This window comes from Sinocyclocheilus anshuiensis, unplaced genomic scaffold (assembly GCF_001515605.1).
Source record: "Sinocyclocheilus anshuiensis isolate Anshui unplaced genomic scaffold, SAMN03320099.WGS_v1.1 scaffold997, whole genome shotgun sequence".
NCBI classification, from domain to species: Eukaryota; Metazoa; Chordata; class Actinopteri; order Cypriniformes; family Cyprinidae; genus Sinocyclocheilus; species Sinocyclocheilus anshuiensis.
In genome coordinates this window covers 1193854-1212561 of record NW_015555715.1, presented here as the reverse complement: position 1 = coordinate 1212561, position 18708 = coordinate 1193854, and the positions used below count along the sequence as shown (strand labels likewise).

General features: G+C 40.2%; 1 protein-coding gene across 1 annotated transcript in view; it reads left to right on the top strand.

Annotated features, from left to right (window-relative positions):
* The window catches only part of LOC107672272 (zinc finger protein ZFPM1-like), a 40347-nt gene extending 22062 nt beyond the window's left edge, over positions 1–18285 (top strand). The window contains exons 2-7 of the mRNA XM_016465402.1: positions 535–668; positions 11171–11273; positions 11361–11579; positions 12958–13188; positions 13327–13554; positions 13986–18285. Of these exons, the coding sequence (XP_016320888.1) occupies positions 543–668; positions 11171–11273; positions 11361–11579; positions 12958–13188; positions 13327–13554; positions 13986–16351 (3273 nt within the window). The 5' untranslated portion in view covers positions 535–542 and the 3' untranslated portion in view covers positions 16352–18285. The remainder of the gene's footprint in view (positions 1–534; positions 669–11170; positions 11274–11360; positions 11580–12957; positions 13189–13326; positions 13555–13985) is intronic.
* Positions 18286–18708: the final 423 nt, after the last annotated feature.

The window sequence follows — 18708 nt, the reverse complement described above, 5'->3', positions numbered from 1 at the left end:
CGCCTTGGCAATCCCTCAGGTCAGGCTTGGACGCGACAGGTTACCCCAAGGCGGTCCTAGATCCGGGCACCATGGCGGAGCAGGCAACTCTGGAGGCCATGGCGGATCTGGCAGCCCAGGAGGCCACGGTGGAGCAGGTAGTTCAGGAGGCCATGGCAAAGCAGCCTCCGAGGCCGCGGCCCCAGTCCCCGCCCCGGCCTCTACGGCTGGAGCCCTACTATTATTTACCAGTATCAGTAATAATATTGTAATATGTTATATGTTAGAAGTGAAATTAGGCATCACACAACACATCACTCATCACACATCACAGTAGCGTGCATTTATCGGTTATCGGTGATTACATGAAATAATTGTCAACTTATTGGCGTATCGGCTAGAATTGTAATATTGGTGCTTCCCTACTTAAGGATGAGCAGTAGCTGTCACCTTAGCAAACACCACTTAAAACAAACTAACCTGTTCTACCTGATTTTAATTGTTTTTCTTATGTATTTACACTCTTTCTTGTTCTCTGTGTCTGTGTGTAAACAGATGATCTTATGCTAAGTGGCAGTGCTGATGACTTCAAGGTCCTGGCCCTCAGAGACCTGTCAGATGACACAGTGTGGGGTCCGTTTTCTGGCAGCATCCAATCAGGCGAGACCACAGATGGACCTGCCAATGAGGTAAGGGGGATGTGACGGGATCAGCGATCAATTTGGATATTTGGTTAAGATTCCGATCTCAGCTCTGTTGTGTCATAACATTACAGTTATAATATCCCTGGTAAAAATAACATGATATTACTATATTGGGATTGGTATTTCTGGACACGTTACCATATACCGTAGACTTGTGTTGTATTAGAGTATCAGTCATATGTTGTAGGTCCATCTGATCATGTGATTTCAGCTCTGGGAGAGGTTTCCTTGCTCAGACCATGTTCTCAAACATTTCAGAGATAACGCAGACCTGTACACACTCTTACACACAGGCGAAGTTCATCGCTTGGCTGATTTCCAGAGAAGAAGGATGCATACAAAATATTGCATATGATGCACGTTTTCCAAACTTGTTCGATTCAAGTTTGTTTAGACAGTGAAATACAAGTATTGTGTATAGTGTTAAGTAAAACAGGAATTTATCATTAACCCCCTTGGCTAACCTATCAAATTGAGGATGAATGGGTGGACGTCTGCATTGCACTGATTCAAAGTGAGGAGTAATCCATGGGAGTATGGGTGTATGCAAATGGCAATGCATGTCTTGAGCGAGTGTCATCTTTTTCCCCTTGAACTGCTTTCGGCTGTTCCTGCACGAGATTGGCTAGAGCCCCCCACCCACCAGACGGACGCTTCTCTTTTATCTCAGCGTGGCGCCATCCTCTTGGACAACAAACCCCAGTGATTGATTTCTACTTGATAGGCTCTCATTTCTAAGATTTCATTTATTATGAGAATTTCTAAGGCCATGCACCCAGCGCTCCCTCCCCTCCCTGCACCTTTTCTTCACCTCCTCCTAAGCTCTCTCCCTTCGTCATTCTCCCTCTTTTAAAAAAAAAAAATCTTGTTATCGAGGCAGGGCTTTGTTGATGATTTTCGGCTCAGAACTTTCACATTCGCATTCTATCGCTTTGCTCTCGCTCCGCTATCTCTTCGTTGAAGGAGTGAGTATCTGGCAGAGATAGTGTGTCGAATCTCACATTCCTACGGCATCTCTCGCCGTCCCTCCACATCCTCCTGAGTCTGGAGCTGCTGGGGTCACTGGGCATCAGGGTCCGTCCTGTCATGGCTGTGCTTGTGCATTTCTCAGTCTCACTTTCTTAGTTTAACCTGAGACACTGTGAGAAATGAAACGCGTTAGGTTAAAGCTAAGTGGGCTATTTGTAAACACAGAAGTCAAGTATGATATTGTATTCTTTCCGAATAAACGGTCATACCCGGTGGTATATGTTTTGGTCATACTGCGTGCGTGAGGAGTTTTTGGGAGTTTGTAACGTTTAAGAAGTTAAGAGAAGCTGAATATGTCATCCATGAAAACTGTACTGTTCTAACAGATCCTTTTGTATTGATTATCACTTTCAGCTGGCTGTTTTATGTAAATCTTATTATTTGCGTCTTTACTGAAACCACCATAACATCTTTAATCTATTTTAATGTGTCTTTGATAACCCAAAGACTGAAAAAGATTATATGAACAGTCATCTCAATGTTTCCAGAAAATTTTGTTTGTTTGTTTTTGGATGAATGATTCTTTCTAAAACAGATCCATTATCGCTGTTACAAAGGTTTTAGTGCCAAAATCTGATTGAAAAAGCAATGTTTGAAGCCGTTGTGAAATAGCCGTTATGCACACACCTTTTTTTTTTTTTTAAACGAATAACAGTTAATGAACTACAGTGTGCCCAAAGCGTATTTGGACAAATAAGACATTTAAAAATATATGAACTCTTTGGATTATAGAACAAACCAAGAGACTGTGTGAATCTGAGGGAAACATATACTTACATCTACTTCTAACATCCATTAAAATCACCTCAAAACCAGTTAAAAGTAATTGCAAGTGTGTTTAAGAAAAGTGAATTTACCTCTAGCTGTTTACATGCAGATGCAGAATGATTTGTTATTTTGTTTCCTAATGCAATGACAATTAGACATTATTAAGTGTGACTGAAGAGTCCAAAATGTTCAAATATCTTAACTTAATATAATTAGGTTAAGTAATTGATATTATATAATATTGTGCTTATTATATAGTGTTATAAAATACACTACATATTTAGGGTTGGGAAAATCTTTTTTTATTATGTAGAAATAGAGTAAAAACCGTTATATTATGAAATATTATTACAATATTACAATTTAAAATAACTGTACATGCTACTGATGCTGTGATTAGCCTAGTTTTGCTGTTGACACAAGCAGAACTGTTAGTCAGACTTTTGGTGTTCAAAAAAAACATTCGCTAGTTGCAAGTGAGTGCAGAACGACTCCCACTTCCACGTTGTCATTGTTCTTTCCACTTCGCATCTCGTTACTTCGTGGAACACCGCCCGAAGACACGATGGTAGCGGGTGGGGAGTTCAAAGCGTTATCATGCACCGAGTGCCTTTTCATCATGTTTTAGAAACAAGCGTCCCAACTAATCCCCCAATAATCTCTTCAGGAGAACTGCTCCGATAAGCCCCGCCACCCTCGCACCAACGGGGTTTGTTTACCCTCATCCCAATCTCTGGTTTATCTACATCTGTCAGTAGAGTGATCTCAGAGAGTCACCCCTCGCTACACATGCTTTTCCCTGAAAGGAATGCTTGAATACCCTTAATTATTTCCCCTCTCAATTATCTGCATAGTGATAAAAGGGGAAGCAAGTCAGGCTTCAAATGGGAGTCCAATTGAGAGCATCACACATTGGCACCTGTGGACCTCTCTGAGGACCTTTCCCTGCTCTCCACCCGTAGAAGTTCAGAAATGTAGCAGACTAGGTTGGAACATCAAAAGGCGATGGTGAATGTAGAGACTGACAAAAACACTGTAGAAAATGAGAATTTAACAAAACAGGGATGAAGTGTAAAGAGACACAGAGAGGGGGCAAACAATTTAAGTGGTTTTTTTTTCTTGTTTTTCAGTAAAAAGGCGAATTATTCATTATTTGATTAATTATTAACAATTAATCAAAGAATATTTTGTAAGATGCATTTTTTTTTTTACATCTAAACATTTAGATTAAATTGAAATTAATTTTATTTTTCTTACCTTAATGGCAAAACGTTTTTTTTCTTCCCCTTATTTTAAGCATATACCTTACTTTATTTTGTTAGATTCATTCAAAATATATTCTCTTAAAACAAGATGATATCTTATGCAATTTTTCTTCTTTCTTGTTTGGGGTTGGTAAGATTTTTAAATGTTTTTAAAAAGCCTCTAATGCAGACTGAATTTATTTGATCAAAAATACAGTAAAAAATACTGTAAAATATTATCACAATTTATAATAACAGTTTTATATTTTAATATATTTAAAAAAATGAATTTCTTCCTGTGATGGTAAAGCTGAAATTTAGTAGCCATTACTTCAGTGTCACATGATCCTTCATGATCATTGTAATATGTTCAAAACAGTTGTGCTGCTTAATATTTTTGGGGTAATATTTTTATCAGGATTTTTTTGATGAATATAAAGTTCAAAATAACTGCATTATTTGAATAGAAATCTTTTGTAACAATGTAAAAGTCACTTTTGAGCAATTCATAAATAAAAAGTATTTATTACAATAAAAGTATTTATATACTGTAAAGTACTGATTAATAATTTAATTTTTTATTTTTTGGGGGGGTGGGGAGCAACAACACACCACTTGAGATATGTGTAAAGACGTATGGTTAATGTTTGATCATCATGTACTTGGATTTGCATGCTTTACGGTGGAGAAAACGACAGCGAGAGATATGATGGGTGGGGAGTGGAGAGAGGAAACCTTCCTCTATCTCCGAGCCTGATCACTAGCAGATCAGGAGCCTGCTTTCCAAGAGTGCCTCATTTTCAAATCTCTTATCGCACCTTTTTAAGTATCACAGTTTCCTATTTTTACATGTCATTTGCATGCTGCTCATAACACCTAGATGCTGTTTTCTTGGAGGGATGTGTATGTGGAGATGTGCTGCAATTTGCTTTGGGTTCATACGTAGGAGTACATGTGCGTAAGTGCGTTTGGTTGGATGTGTGCAAACGAGGTCTGAAAAAAGAGAGAGTGGGGGAAAAAAGGATATGTGTGTGAGAGGCGGATGAGAGAAGGTTTCTGATTGTTATCGCCCTTCCTTTTCTTCTCTGTAGGGGATGGAAAAGTGAGAAAGGGATGTGTGGAGAGATATGGAGAGGAATAGATAGCAAGAAGGAGATGGAGACAAAGAGTGTGGCGGAGCATGAAAAGAGGGATATGGACAGATGAGGAGAGGGATAAAGGTGGAGATAGTGGAGAAACAGGAACGGAGGAAGATAACGCTGGAGTAAAAAGCAGAAAAATGAGAAAGAAAGGGAGAGAGGACACCAGTTCTGAAGAAACGTACTGTACAGTGAGCGCAGTGTTAGTTTTTGTTTTAGTCATAGATCTTCTTATGACAAACATATGTTAAATGTAGTCAATATTTGTTTTGTATCAATTTTAGTCTGTACTCTGATTGAAGTGGCGTATAATTTTAATCCACAAAAATAACATTTTAGTTCAATCAGGGCTGTGACTGATAATGTGAAACATGAGAATAACTCAGTGGGCCTGCAACAATTCCAGCAGAATTCATGTAGGATCCAGTATAATGAATTCAAAAATATAATTTATAGGGGCCCAGATGTCCTGATTATGGTCCTGTTGATAATGTGCAAAATGACGAAAACCGTGTCAGGCTGTCACAGACCAAATTCTTTGTCAGTTGCTAAAGACTTTATAATTTTCTGTGTTTTAGAGACTGTTTAGGATGTTACACTACATACAGTGCATTGTAATTGCACATTCTGGCTAGCATGTAACTTAGTTCAAGTTCATTGTTTGTACAAATGTAAGTTATAATACTAAGTTAATGTTGTGGATATCACTTATTCTCATAGATACACTACCATTCAAAGGTTTGGGGACAGTAAGATTAATTTTTTTATTACTTAATGCTTTTATTCCACAAGGATGCATTAAGTTGATCAAAAGTGACAGTACATTAAGAAGTTAAAAACAGTTCCATTTCAAATAAATGCAGTTCTTTTGAACTTAAGTAACACCAAAGTATCCTGAAACTATTTCTTAAAATAATAAGCATCACAAATGTTTTAATGTTTTTTTTTTCTTGAGCACCAAATCAGTAGAATGATTTCTGAAGGATCATGTGACACTGAAGACTGGAGTAATGGCTTCTGATTCACAGAAATGAATAACATTTTAAAATATGTTAAAATAAAAAAACAGGATGTGATGTTTAAATGTGCTAGTTAGCCTGCTAGCAAAACAGTTCTGTGTGTTTATGTTTTTCAGCTAGAGCAGATCAATCCCCAGTATTGTGTGTGTGATATTTTTGTCAAATTATAGCTGTGATTCATCTTTTCCATCTCATATTCATTATTGCGAAGTCAACAAACATTTTTCTTCAGTAATTTCAGTGAATTGAGACAATTAACACTGAGTGGGTGCCTCTGTTAACGAAGGCTGTTTTATGACACATCAGAGCTTATTTTTTTTCACTTCTTTCAAGTGTTGCATCACAAACGACTGCAGGATTACACATTGTGAGATGCATACTGTCATATCTTGAGCAAACACCTTTTAAAACCTTGTTCCACGCTATCATAATGAGCATTGGTTTTAGTGTATTTGCACACTGTTAATGCGTTAAACATTTACACGTGAAGCATATGGAGTGTGCGTTCCAGAGACGCATAAATGATTTCTAAGAATGTCCAATAAACCGGCCTGTCCTTTGACTGCCGGCAGATGAGTTCAGTCAATTTGATGGGTTTTAATTGGCTCTGTAAACCTGGATGGATTTGACTCGAGGGGTCATACTGTAGGGTCACTGAGAGATACGGTCCTGTTTCTCTCTTTAAAGAAGATGGCGAAAGATATTTTCTCCCTGCAGAAAGGAGATGTGCAAAAAGAGAAGCGAAAATAGTCCAAGAATCATTTGCATTTAACTTTTATCAGAACGAGAGGAGGGTGTTTTTAAGAATGATAACACTGTGAGCTTGCACACACCAGGCTTGACTGTGGGAGTGAGTTTAAGGTGTTGTGGTATGATGGTTGTGCACAAGTGTGTGTTTGTGTGCATGGAAAGGTGCATCTACCTCTTTTCCTGATGGCGTGCGTTTGTAAGGAGGAGGGAGGGAGGGGGCTGGTTAATATCAGACCAAATAATTAGATTCGCTATCAGGGCGGCGGCAGCAGTGCGGGGATCAGGCAGATTAAAGCACGGCCGTCGTCATTAATATTCATGAGGGAGCAGGGCTCGGACGAGGGGGCTTAGACTGTTCCTCAAAGCTCCATACTCGGTGGGGCTTAAAGCGCCACTCTCAAAGTAACCTAGTTCCTTGTGCATCAGGGGGTGGGGGGTATATTCACCAGCACCAGGGTTACACTCTAAAACATGTGGCGTTCTTCCTTTATGATAGCCTACTTTCTATTCTTCACGCTGTCTTTCAACCACTCACACAGAGGTGGCATGACTACATGTTACCTGCGTTTTCAGGCTTGTTACAATAACAATGCATCTTGTAACTGTCAGTCATTTGACATCTTTAACACTTGGTTTCAACTCAGGCATGATTTACAAATAGTATTGTTATATGATGTTCAGATACATTTAAGCAGGATCCAAAATTGACACTCACAAAGTGCCAAATTGTTCTTCATGTGGCTGGTAACTTTGTCTGTTACACTACATGGTTTAAATTGAATTGTAAGAATGGTAGTCTGATCCTCATGGATGTGGCGTATGTAATTGAGGCCAACTATGGAAAAAATTCCATTGCAATGGCTTTTCCTCATTAGAAAGGGTTTTTTTTTTCTCCAGAACGTGCCTTTTTTTTGCATTACGATACACAATTAACTTTTTTTTTTTAAATATAAAATACTGAAACATGTAGTTTGATAGCCTGAGATTTTCTCAATTTACCTGCCTTTGGCCGGTGCACTGCAAAAATGGTGTCTTGTTGAGTTTTTAATTCTTCTGTGTTCCAGATCAATGTCTTAAAATGCATGAAACGAGATAAATTTACTTAACGCAACACTTGTTTTTAGACTTTTTATTTAATTTTTTTTAGAGAATGTATCTTAGATGCAAGTCTGGTTTGTCTTGCTGTACTAGTAGATTTTTTCAACACGGAATACACTTGTTTAAAAAAAATAAAACTTTGGATGATACATTTATGTTGTTCTTCAGTAAAAAGTGCTTCATGTTGTCAAAAAATCATGAAATAAACAAACCACCAATCGGTCTAGACTAGAGCAACTCCATGATATTGCACAAGACTGCATGGGTCTGTACACAAGGAACGTACAATTTTCCACATCTGTCACCACATGGAGTTCTGAAGCAAAAACGTTTGCTTTCCAAGATAAACATGTGATGATGAAATTTCCAGTTAGAGGATATGCAAGTCACAACTGATGTTACCTTTTGCAGTCTGGAATCACTTGTGCCACTTAATTCAGATGATCATTCTTACAATTCTTTAAAAAATGATCATTGGAAAAAACTTTGTATTAATGATTTGGAAGAATATTTGACCCAAAGTTGGGTTGAAACAACCCAGCATTTTTAGAGTGTATGTAGTGATGTGACCAAAACTTTGGGCCTCATGAAATATTGGTCTTTTTCTGCTAGATCTTGTGGTCCTTTTTTTGCCCAAGTGATGTATCTAGTCACCTGGCTACTTACAGATGTCTTTTATTTAGACATATAAAAATAATTACCCACTCTGATTGTCTTGATTGCTTTGAACTGGATCTTGTTCGCTATTGACAGTGGGTCATAACCATTTACATCTTCACTTACTCCTCGTGCGCATCTGCACATGCGGATCTGTCTGTGTGTCAATATGTGTGTGTGTTTAATTAGAGAGCGCGTTTGTCTGGAAGTGTTTTGTCAAAGGCGAGAGCTGACCAGGCTGCCCTCTCCTTTTGTGAAGCTTAAAGTCGCGTCGTGTTAAATGAGTCTGAAACAAATTAGCAGAAGCACACAGCACTTATGCCACAGACGGCTCCAGCATTGGGTTTCGAATTAAAACAAAAGGAGCCCTATCTCCTTATCAGCACTAGTTCCCCATGAAATACAATACGGACTGTATCTTCAGGCAAGAACAGACAGAATTAGAAAGAAACCCTTCAGCTGTCCTCCTCTGCGGCCCATCGTTTCCCCTCATCCTCTCGACTGGTGGCTTTTTATCCTCCTTTACACAGTTGAACTAATGTCTTTTCATTTTCTCCTGTCTTTAAAGTTGATTTGGTAGCATGTCAGGGATAGAAGGACTAGTCTCCCCAAGGGCAAGTCTTTAACTTTGAGTAGCCGAGTGAATGAACGAGTGGGAAGCTTTTCTTAACCCTCTGGGGTCCAAGGGTGTTTTGGGGCCTGGAAACTTTGTCACATAATATTTGTTTTCGTCATGACTTACTTCGTTTAAAAGTAGACATGTTAAGCTTTCTATAGATATATCTCTCATGTGTGTGTGTCAAATATTCGCTGAGTTTCAGTTCATTTTAGTGACGCGTTTCAAAAAGATATGCGCGGAGAATGAGACGGCTAAAAGCACACCCTGTATATTTTCTTTATTTTGCAAAAGCACAATGTTTTGTTGATATTGTGAGTGTACACAAATAAAAGTAGACCCTTTACAGATTGAAATGCTGTATTACTCTTATATGTACGATCAAGTATGAAGGAGCATTTTAGTTCTTTTCGCTGTCAACATTCAAATCTGCAAAAAGTTCCGCCGCCGGAACTGTCGACCCCAGGAGGTTAAATATGAGGCTATTGTTGAACTGGCCCTGCAGAAATGCTGCCACCTAGTGGAAGGGATCAGTCACTCAATTTTGTGAATTTCAGCCTGAAAATCAACCTTTCATTTTATATATACAGCCTGTTACAGCACCATACAATGCCTTTATTGTGATTTGATTGGGACAGAGTTTGTCAGTCATTCTGCAGTTCATTGTGAGCGAGAATTTCTGTTAAATCTGACGTTGAAACCTATTAACGTATGCTTCAGCTAAACATTGAAACGATTGTGTGGAAAAGTCCAGGTGTGTTTATTCGGATATTTGCCAGCTTGCCAATACACACTTCCACCTTTGCATACTTTGGTAAGTTTACTGAAAATGTTCTGTTGAAATGGATCTGCTATACCCGCATGATATCCCCTTTCCAACCTCCAGGTTTTCTTGGGGGTTTTCCGTTTTTTTCCCCCCTCTTTTTAATCTTTTCTTACTCCTTGCATCCTTCTGCCCAGTCCCCTATAGTAGGATATCTTTGTTCTTATTTTTACCCTTTTAATGTCTGTGGTTGGAAGCGAAATTATTAAAAACTATTTATTGTTCAGGAAGTCTAGTTCTGGTTATATGATATTGAAAGTTAAAAGAGGCATGCTGGATGCTGAATTTTAATGGCATGGTATCAGGAAGAAGGGATTAAATGTGAACGTGCTTTTTGTGTTTCTTTGAACATAACATAAAGCCATTTCTTGAGCTGAAAAAAATGTCAGTGTCTCTCACAGATAAACAGGTGGTTGTGCAATTCAAAAGCAGTTTTGTAGTGAATAGACAGCTGAAAATTTATGGGAACGGAGGACTGCAAGCTGAGAAATTAGTAGTGGTCAACCAATAAGGGTTTTTCAGTGGCTAAATAAGTGTTACCAATCCCTAGAGCACTACCAGAAATGAGTGTATACTATGCTGTAGAATAAGTATTGTCTATTTTAAATGCAAAACCAATTCAAAAAAGCTATGTTTATTCTATATATATTCTTAAGCTAATATTAATTTAAACATAAAACTACTACTACTACTAATAATATATAAAATTATTATTATTTATCTCACAGAAGCTTGTTTTATGTCTGCTTTAACGGCAAGTCTCAAAATTAAAATATTATTACAAAAAAATGTATAACAGAAAATATATTTTAGATTTTTAGATTAAAATTTTAGTGGTTTTTATTTTGAAAGTTTTTGTTTCTTTATCACATTCTGTGAATGTGAAATTGCATTTTATAACAAAACTTTTTTTGCATTTTAAAAATAGCTCTCAGGCAAACTACTTGAATATATGTGGAGATAAATTGTCTGTTGATTAGTTATTTGTGTGTTTTACATATAATGGATTTGACTTCATTTCAAGGATTCAGTTTAAAGATTTTAAAGCAAACCATTTTAGGAAAGAACTGCATTAAAGATATTCCAGCATATTGACTGGTAAATGCATATTGACAAAGTCCTTTCATACGTATAAAGGATGCAAATGAACCCATCTTAAAAAAAAGAGGAAATGAGAAATCTTAGCCATAAATAGCTTTCATTTTAATATAATAGTGTCTTTTGTATAACCTCTGTGTTGGATCTGCTGGAAGTGTTGCACAGAGTCCTGCTCTAAATCTGTCTGTGTTCTTTTAAAATTGCACGGCTGACCTTGTTGCTCTTTCCGCTTGTGTGTGTTTTTAGAGGCCTGTATTGTCTATGAAGTGTGAGGAGGCAGACTGCTGGCTCAAAAGGATTCCTGTGACCTCAAGCCCCACAGAGTCAAACTGCACCATCTACAATCAGGGTACAACACCCAAACACTCCCACATGTACCTCTCACATTCAGTACAGTGTCAGATGGAGAGTCTAACAGTGACTGTTTGTTTTGCAGGAGGAGCGTTATTCTGTAAGCTGACGCAGGAGCTGTCCAGTGGAGATGCACTTCTGGCAACGCTGTCCTGCTCCACCACAGATCAGTCAGCAGTGACTCAGACCCAGAGCTTGCAGGTGAAGGAGGAGCCTGCGTACCCCGCTGCTCTACACTCTGAGATCCAGCTCCTCCCTCAACAGGCTGGCATGGCTGCCATCTTAGCAACTGCTGTCGTAAATAGTGAGTCACTGCTTGCTGATAAACGCATCAAGTCTACACAGCTTCATGCATTTTTTTTAGCGTGTTTACATCTGTGATTATGGATGGTAGGCCTTGTTTGTGCATATGTGCGTAAATCATGACGCATAATAATTAATAGATTAAAACTAATGTTTTTTTTCCCCGAAAGAATGTTGTGACATAAAAAGTTCTTACCACAGTTCTGCTTCCACAAATATAAATTGATCAGAAGTGACAAATCTTTTGTAGCAATGTAAAAGGCTTTACTATTTCAAATGCTAATCTTTTGAACTTTCTTTCATTTTTTTTATTTTAAAACAGCAGTTATTTTAAATGCAGCCTACATGTTATACATTCTTACATAATCACTGACTAATATAGTTTTGTATGTTACTTAAATGTTAATTAAAAGAACTTCTGTACATTTGATTTGGGAATGAGACAAAATTTGAACCTGCGTGTAGGATACATATTTGTTTGCATTTTTAAAGTTGCTAGATGTTGTGAAAAGGATTTAGAATGAAAAAGACCTTATTTCAGCCATCAAACAGAACAGAATTTTTCAAGTTTGCAATGCCATAGTATTTTAACATGGAAAAAATGACACACCTTTAACCTTTAAGTTGCTTGTCATTCATGCCCATTGTCAGTAGGTGGCAGTGTTGTGTCAGTTCCAACAGCTGCAGAGTTAATTGGCTGGTACAGCCCTCTCCACTATATCTGCTAAACTGCATGAAGAGTGGGAGTGGACACGGACATGCCATGATGAAGACATGAATAATCACTGTAAATAAGGCTAAAGGGTAAAACATGATCAGCCCAACTTTGTGCTTCCCACTGCATTAGCTGGGCTGCAAGTAGACAGATAATTGGGATGTGACGGTCAAATATAGCCTGTTCAGCATGTACCCTGACTCCAGATCGGCCCGATTACGTGCACACACACTCTCAATGCACACCACAAACTCACTGTGCCCGTTGCCGTGGAGATGATGGAACAATTCTGATTGCCTTTTCTGATTTATAATTGTGTGTGTATTATGTTTGTGTGTGTGGTTATATATACAGTGGGTGCATTACTAAATATTGAACATCCCACATATAATTAAAAGTGTATCAGTTAGAATGGGATAAATAACATATCAGAAAAAAAACTTTATTATTGTCTGTTAAGTAATAGTTTTCTAACTAATTAAAGTTATTAGTTGGATAATCCATGTATTGTCTGTACACACAAAGCACAAAAATATGCAACACCAAGAAATGAGTGGATATCCTTCTCTAAACATCCCCTGTGATAACTCATTATCCTTTCAAGATATAAATAGTTTGTTAGCATTGTTCTAACTTGTCGTATTTTGTGTGTTTGTGTGTGCAGAAGACATTTTCCCTTGCAAAGACTGTGGGATCTGGTACAGAAGTGAGAGAAATCTCCAGGCCCATCTTATGTACTACTGCGCAAGCCGACAGAAGCAGCAGACCTCGCCCTCTCCTCCACAGGACAAGCCTAAAGATTCGTACCCTAACGAGAGGATGTGTTCATTCCCGCAGTGTAACAAAAGCTGCCCCAGTGCCAGCTCTCTGGAGATCCACATGAGAACACACAGTGGTGAGACACTTTTCTTTTTACAGTTTCTTTTTTTTTTCTTGAAATGGGCACGCTTGCATTAGTAACAGTGTTATAGCGAATTATCTGTTATGTTTGATTTGTAAGTAAGTATGTCTTTGTCTCTTAATGTGTCTCCAGGAGAGCGTCCGTTTGTGTGTTTGATTTGCCTGTCGGCTTTCACCACTAAGGCGAACTGTGAGCGGCACTTGAAGGTTCACACAGACTCGCTGAATGGTGTGTGTCACGGCTGTGGTTTCATCTCCACAACGCAAGACATCCTGTATAGCCACCTGGTCACCAGTCACATGGTTTGCCAGCCTGGCTCTCACAGTGAGGTGTACTCACCCAAACCGCCTCTGGCTGCAGGTAACAGCTCTAATATCAGATCACAAACAAATCCAGTGCAAACTTAGTCTAAATGCTGCATATTAGTTCCTCATACTTTTATCAATTCTTTAAATTAAATTTTTTTTTAATGAAATTTCCCAAGCATGTCAGTTTAGAAAAATGGATTTAGAAAGATATATTTCAAAATAAGTGAATACATTTTATTCATACAACAGTTTGTTTAAATCATGTCAATAACTCAAATACATGTTTACACAGTATACTCACACATACAATGCGGAGATATGAGACATTACTTCAAGGCTACATCCTGTCTCTAAAACTATGTCCGAACTATTCATCAGATCTGTTGACCTTTAAATAATATTTTAGACAAAAGTATTATTAATCATAAGATTTAAAGGAGTCGTCCTGTATCTGAATGTCTGTCATTTCTTTCTTTGTGACAGGCTTGAGTCCAGGAGACTCTGGCATTGTTCTGAAATGTCAAGTGTGCGGCTACTCTGCTGACACACCTGCCCTACTCCAGCAGCATGTCCACACACACCTGGAAGTGAGGGTTCCGGCTGAGAGGAGCCCTGCACCTCGCCAGAGCAGTCCTCCTTCCTCTGAGCTTCCAGAGCTGCAAGAGACGGAGCCTGCTGCCTGCGTGCCCCGACCGGACTCCTCCAGCCCAGGAGCCAATGGGAGCTCAGCCTCTCAAGGCTGCAGTCCCCTCAACCAACTCAATATCAAAGAGGAGCCACGTTCAGACAATGAAAATGACGCAAAGGAAGAAGAGCAGGTGTGTAGTCCTGAAGGAAATGCTGTGGAGGCAAGCTCATCTCAGTCTACTTCACCTAAGAGCCCCACAGTGGTGGCGGTTAAGACGGAGCCAGCCAGTCCCACTCCAGGTTCCAGTCCCGTACACCCTGGAATGGGCGGTTCGGTTCTCCCTGGAGGTGCAATGTTTCTATCACAGTACATGTTCAATTCCGAGGCTGCCATAATGCCACAAGCGTCTGAGATCCTGGCTAAGATGTCTGAGATGGTACACAGTAGGCTTAAACAGGGACAAGGACCAGCAACTGGACAGCAGAGCCTCTACCCACCAGGCTCTCCTGCTAGCGTTCACAAAGGAACCACTTGCTTTGAATGTGACATCACCTTCAACAACATCAACAACTTCTATGTCCACAAGAGGCTTTACTGCTCCAGCAGGCATCAGCAAGGTGAGGCAGCAGGCCTGATGAAGGAAGGGGCGGTCACAGCAGCTGCTCCTCCTGCTGCTCATGCTGCTTCACCCCAGGCCAGACCGGTCAGCCGCGCGGCTTCGGCCTCTCCTAGCTACCCTGACCCTGCTCCAGGAGGCACGGCCTTAGAGCCCAAGTTAGTGGAGGTGAAAACTGAGGATCCGGGGCTGAAAGAGGCCACCTGCTCATCATCCTCAGAGGGAGAGGGACTTGGGGGAGGGCAGGCCAGTGAGGGTAGCCAAAGTCCTAGTGGCTCCGCTGAAGACCCAGACGATGATCCCACTCGCACCTTCTGCCAGGCCTGCAACATCCGATTCAGCCGCCACGATAACTACATTGTCCACAAGCGATTCTACTGCGCCTCGAGACATGATCCCTCCAACCAGCGGCCCAATTCTGGTAAGACCGCCTTCCTTCCCCAACCTATCCGCACACGCAAGCGCAAGAAGATGTATGAGATCCACATGGCTCAAACTGAGGCTTTGGCCAATGCCACTGCTTTGCCGGCAGCAACAAGTCTGGGGGTGAAACAAGAGGGCCCTTCCGTTCCTCCATTGCCCCAAGTATCCACTCCAACACGCAGCTCAAGTCCTGAAGGTGACGGACCCATCGACTTGAGTAAAAGACCCAGACTAAGAGAAAGCCAGAGAGGGAACAGTATTCCCGCTCTGCCTCTTACTGACTACCACAAGTGCACCGCCTGCAGCATTAGCTTCAACAGCATAGAGAACTACCTAGCCCACAAAACCTACTACTGCCCTGCAACTAACCTGCAACCACACACTATGGAACAGCTTAACCGGTTGAAGAGTCCTGCTTCCACCTCACCAAAGAACCGTGCTGTCGACTTGCACCCTGATGCCAAAGGGCTTCAGACAGGTAAAACCGCAGCGGTTCTGCATATATCCGCCCTACCTGGCTCTGAATCCCCTCCTCCACATGTGCAGGGACCAAAGACCCCCAGCACCTCCCCAGTGGTGTGTCCTTACTGCCCTCCCAACAGACCGCTGACCTGTGATCTGATGGAGCATTTTAAAACGACTCATGGTCTGGTGCTCACACTACAACAACATTCGGAGATGCAGTCCTCTGGAGTCAGTCCTAGTCCTAGCCTTAGCCCACGGGAAGGAGCTCCTCTCACCCCACCTAAAAAACCAAGCCCTCGGCACCGTAAGGACAGTGTGAATGGCCGGAGCATCAAGGTGGAAGCAACCTCTCCTTCCTCACCTGTGCTTAATGGAAGTCCGCTAGAAACCCAGTCCGTGGGGTCTGGTTCTCTGAAAACTGCACCCCCTGCCCTCTCCCCTACAGGAGTAACTGTGTCACCTGTGCCTGAAACGTTAAGAGAGGTGGGGCAGCTAGGCCACACCCCATTACCCACACTCCTCTCTGAAAAGGCAGGCCTTGCTGTAAACCATGTCCACACAATTCTGCCCACGCCTAAAACACCCCTCGCCTCTCCTCTGCAGAACGGGAACACCCGCTACTGCCGGCTGTGCAACATCAAATTCAGCAGCCTCTCTACATTCATTGCACACAAAAAATACTACTGTTCCTCTCACAGTGCCGAACATGTCAAGTGAGCCCTCTACCTAGTCAATTCTGCTATTCTTCTTATGCATAGAAGTGCCAATCACGGCACTGCCGACCTGATCCAGACAGAGCATGATAGCGGGACTGTTACTAGCCAGATATGGACGTCTCCATACCGACCATGTTATCTGGTGTTGTTACTATGGCAAATTATTACATGTTATGGGTCAAGTTTGTATTACACTAAGAGATGAGACTACCTGCACACAGAATGTGCCCCACTGACCTATTCCCTCATCCATGCAGACTTCTTTCATCTGTGAGTTTCAACATCTGCTGATGGAAAGTGACATCTTGCCCTTTAATTTGCTTTGAAAATGCTGTTTTAATCACTCCTATGTTCATTTTAATCAATGATGGCATTGTATATTTGTAAAAGATTGTTTGACTGAGCCATTTTTGTTTTGTTTTAAATCGCTGATTTGGGGTTAATTCTGACCCCTAGTGGAGGTCTTTATAGAACCCAGTCTGCAGATTTTTGTCAATACACTGACTCCAGAGGAAAAAAAAGGAGTGCAAAATGAGTAACCCGGTTGAAATTGGTGTCACCTGGTTACCAGTTCAAGATGAAAGTTTTTGAATTGATTAAAAAAAAAAAAGTGAAGAAACTATTTATATATCATCCTCATGCATTTCATGCAAGTTAAAAATACTACCTAGTTTCTTTTGAAAGAAATACGTTGTTTTTGTTTTCATACCGTCAAAAGGAACCATTTCAATCTTCAGTGTGGTGTTTTTCTTGGTTCTTGCAAATGAAAATGTGTCATATTTAAATTTTTTGCATTGATCATTGGGACTTGAGAGGAAATTCTGTAAGTGTTGGTCTAGTAAGGGAGAAGATGGCACACACTACACTGTCTCGGTATTTCGTCATGGCTCCCAGACAGACATTTTCCATCAGATGGATGTGCATTACGGATTTAAGGACTGTTTTGGGGTTTTAGGGTTTGGATTTCGAACAGTGTAAGATGTTTGTTGTGTCTAGTCACCAGCTCACCTTGTCTCTTCCCAAACACAAAACTTTCACTGATTCAAATCCATAACCCTTTTGACCTGCAGAAAAAGTGCCATGTGTACTCTAGACAAACCATCATGGACATGCAGAGAAAGTCATGTTGTTTGTTTGTTTTTGTTTTTTTCTTTTTAACCTTGAAATGAAGTATAGCATAGAATAGATTCATATCAATGTCTTGCACACTGTTGAATGATGTTGAAGGCCACTGAAAGCAAGAGAATTTGAAACTGACTCATTGCTCGTAATGCTTCTTTCTTAAACTGGCAACCCAGTGTTGCTCTTGTCCTTCTCTCTTTCACTCTTCTCTCCCTTTCAATTTTGCATTCTCAATGATGAATCAGTGATGTTTTATGCTCCTCTACATGTGTGTGTATGTTGAAAAGAACAGCGTCACGCAATCTATCCTGTGCAGGCTACCTTGGCAAAGCCTTAACAAAGAATCTCGTCAATATGTCTGAAACAACGGGTCACAAAGCTCGTCACTCTCCCCCACTAAGTGGACTTTGTGTTTGTTACCAGTGATGTTTCCCATTTCCTGTGTTACAAAAAAGCAACCTCAGTTGTCTCTGCGGTAAGAACAGGAACACGCAGAACCACGTGCAAACGAAAACAGTTTAAATTTCTCTATGCTGTTGTGGGTTTGAAACGGTGCTGCACCCATCATGAACTCACACAGAGGCGTTTACAATTCCGTGGTTTTATCATTTAGCGAGTGTCGTAAGTCCAAAAGACCAGTGCTGAAAACCTGACCTTTCCAGATCCCTTTTCTATTGCACTGTGTTGTACAAAAATGCTGAATGTTTTAATTTTAGAAGCTTTTTTGTATGTATTTATGTTTTACAGCACTTTTCCTTGTCCAAACCTATCCCCGAAGGACTTACTCGTGAATTTAGAACACTCTAAAACAAATGAAAGATAATTAAAATACTTTGTGAATAATTAAAAATGTTGATGGAAAAATAATGAATGTCAACCTTTTTCCTTTTTTTTTCTTTTTTTTTTTTCCTCCAGCTACAAAAAGTTCCATTACACACTTGTCCAAACTATGCATGGGAAATAAAGAGTCCAGAAGGACATTCAAAGTGCAAGAGAACTTGTCGTACTCTTCTCTCTAAGTAGTTTGTAGACTGTGATGCAACACACATTCTGCGTTCTGGGAACTTCACATACCATTGTTTTTTTATGATGTGATTTATTAATTTTTCTCTTTGGCTCAACCGTTTGCCACACAATGTTTGTATTGGTGGCGTATTTTGCATTTATGTGTATGAGAACACTAATCAAAGGGATAGTTCACACAAAAAAATTTAAATTGGGCCATTTACTAACTCT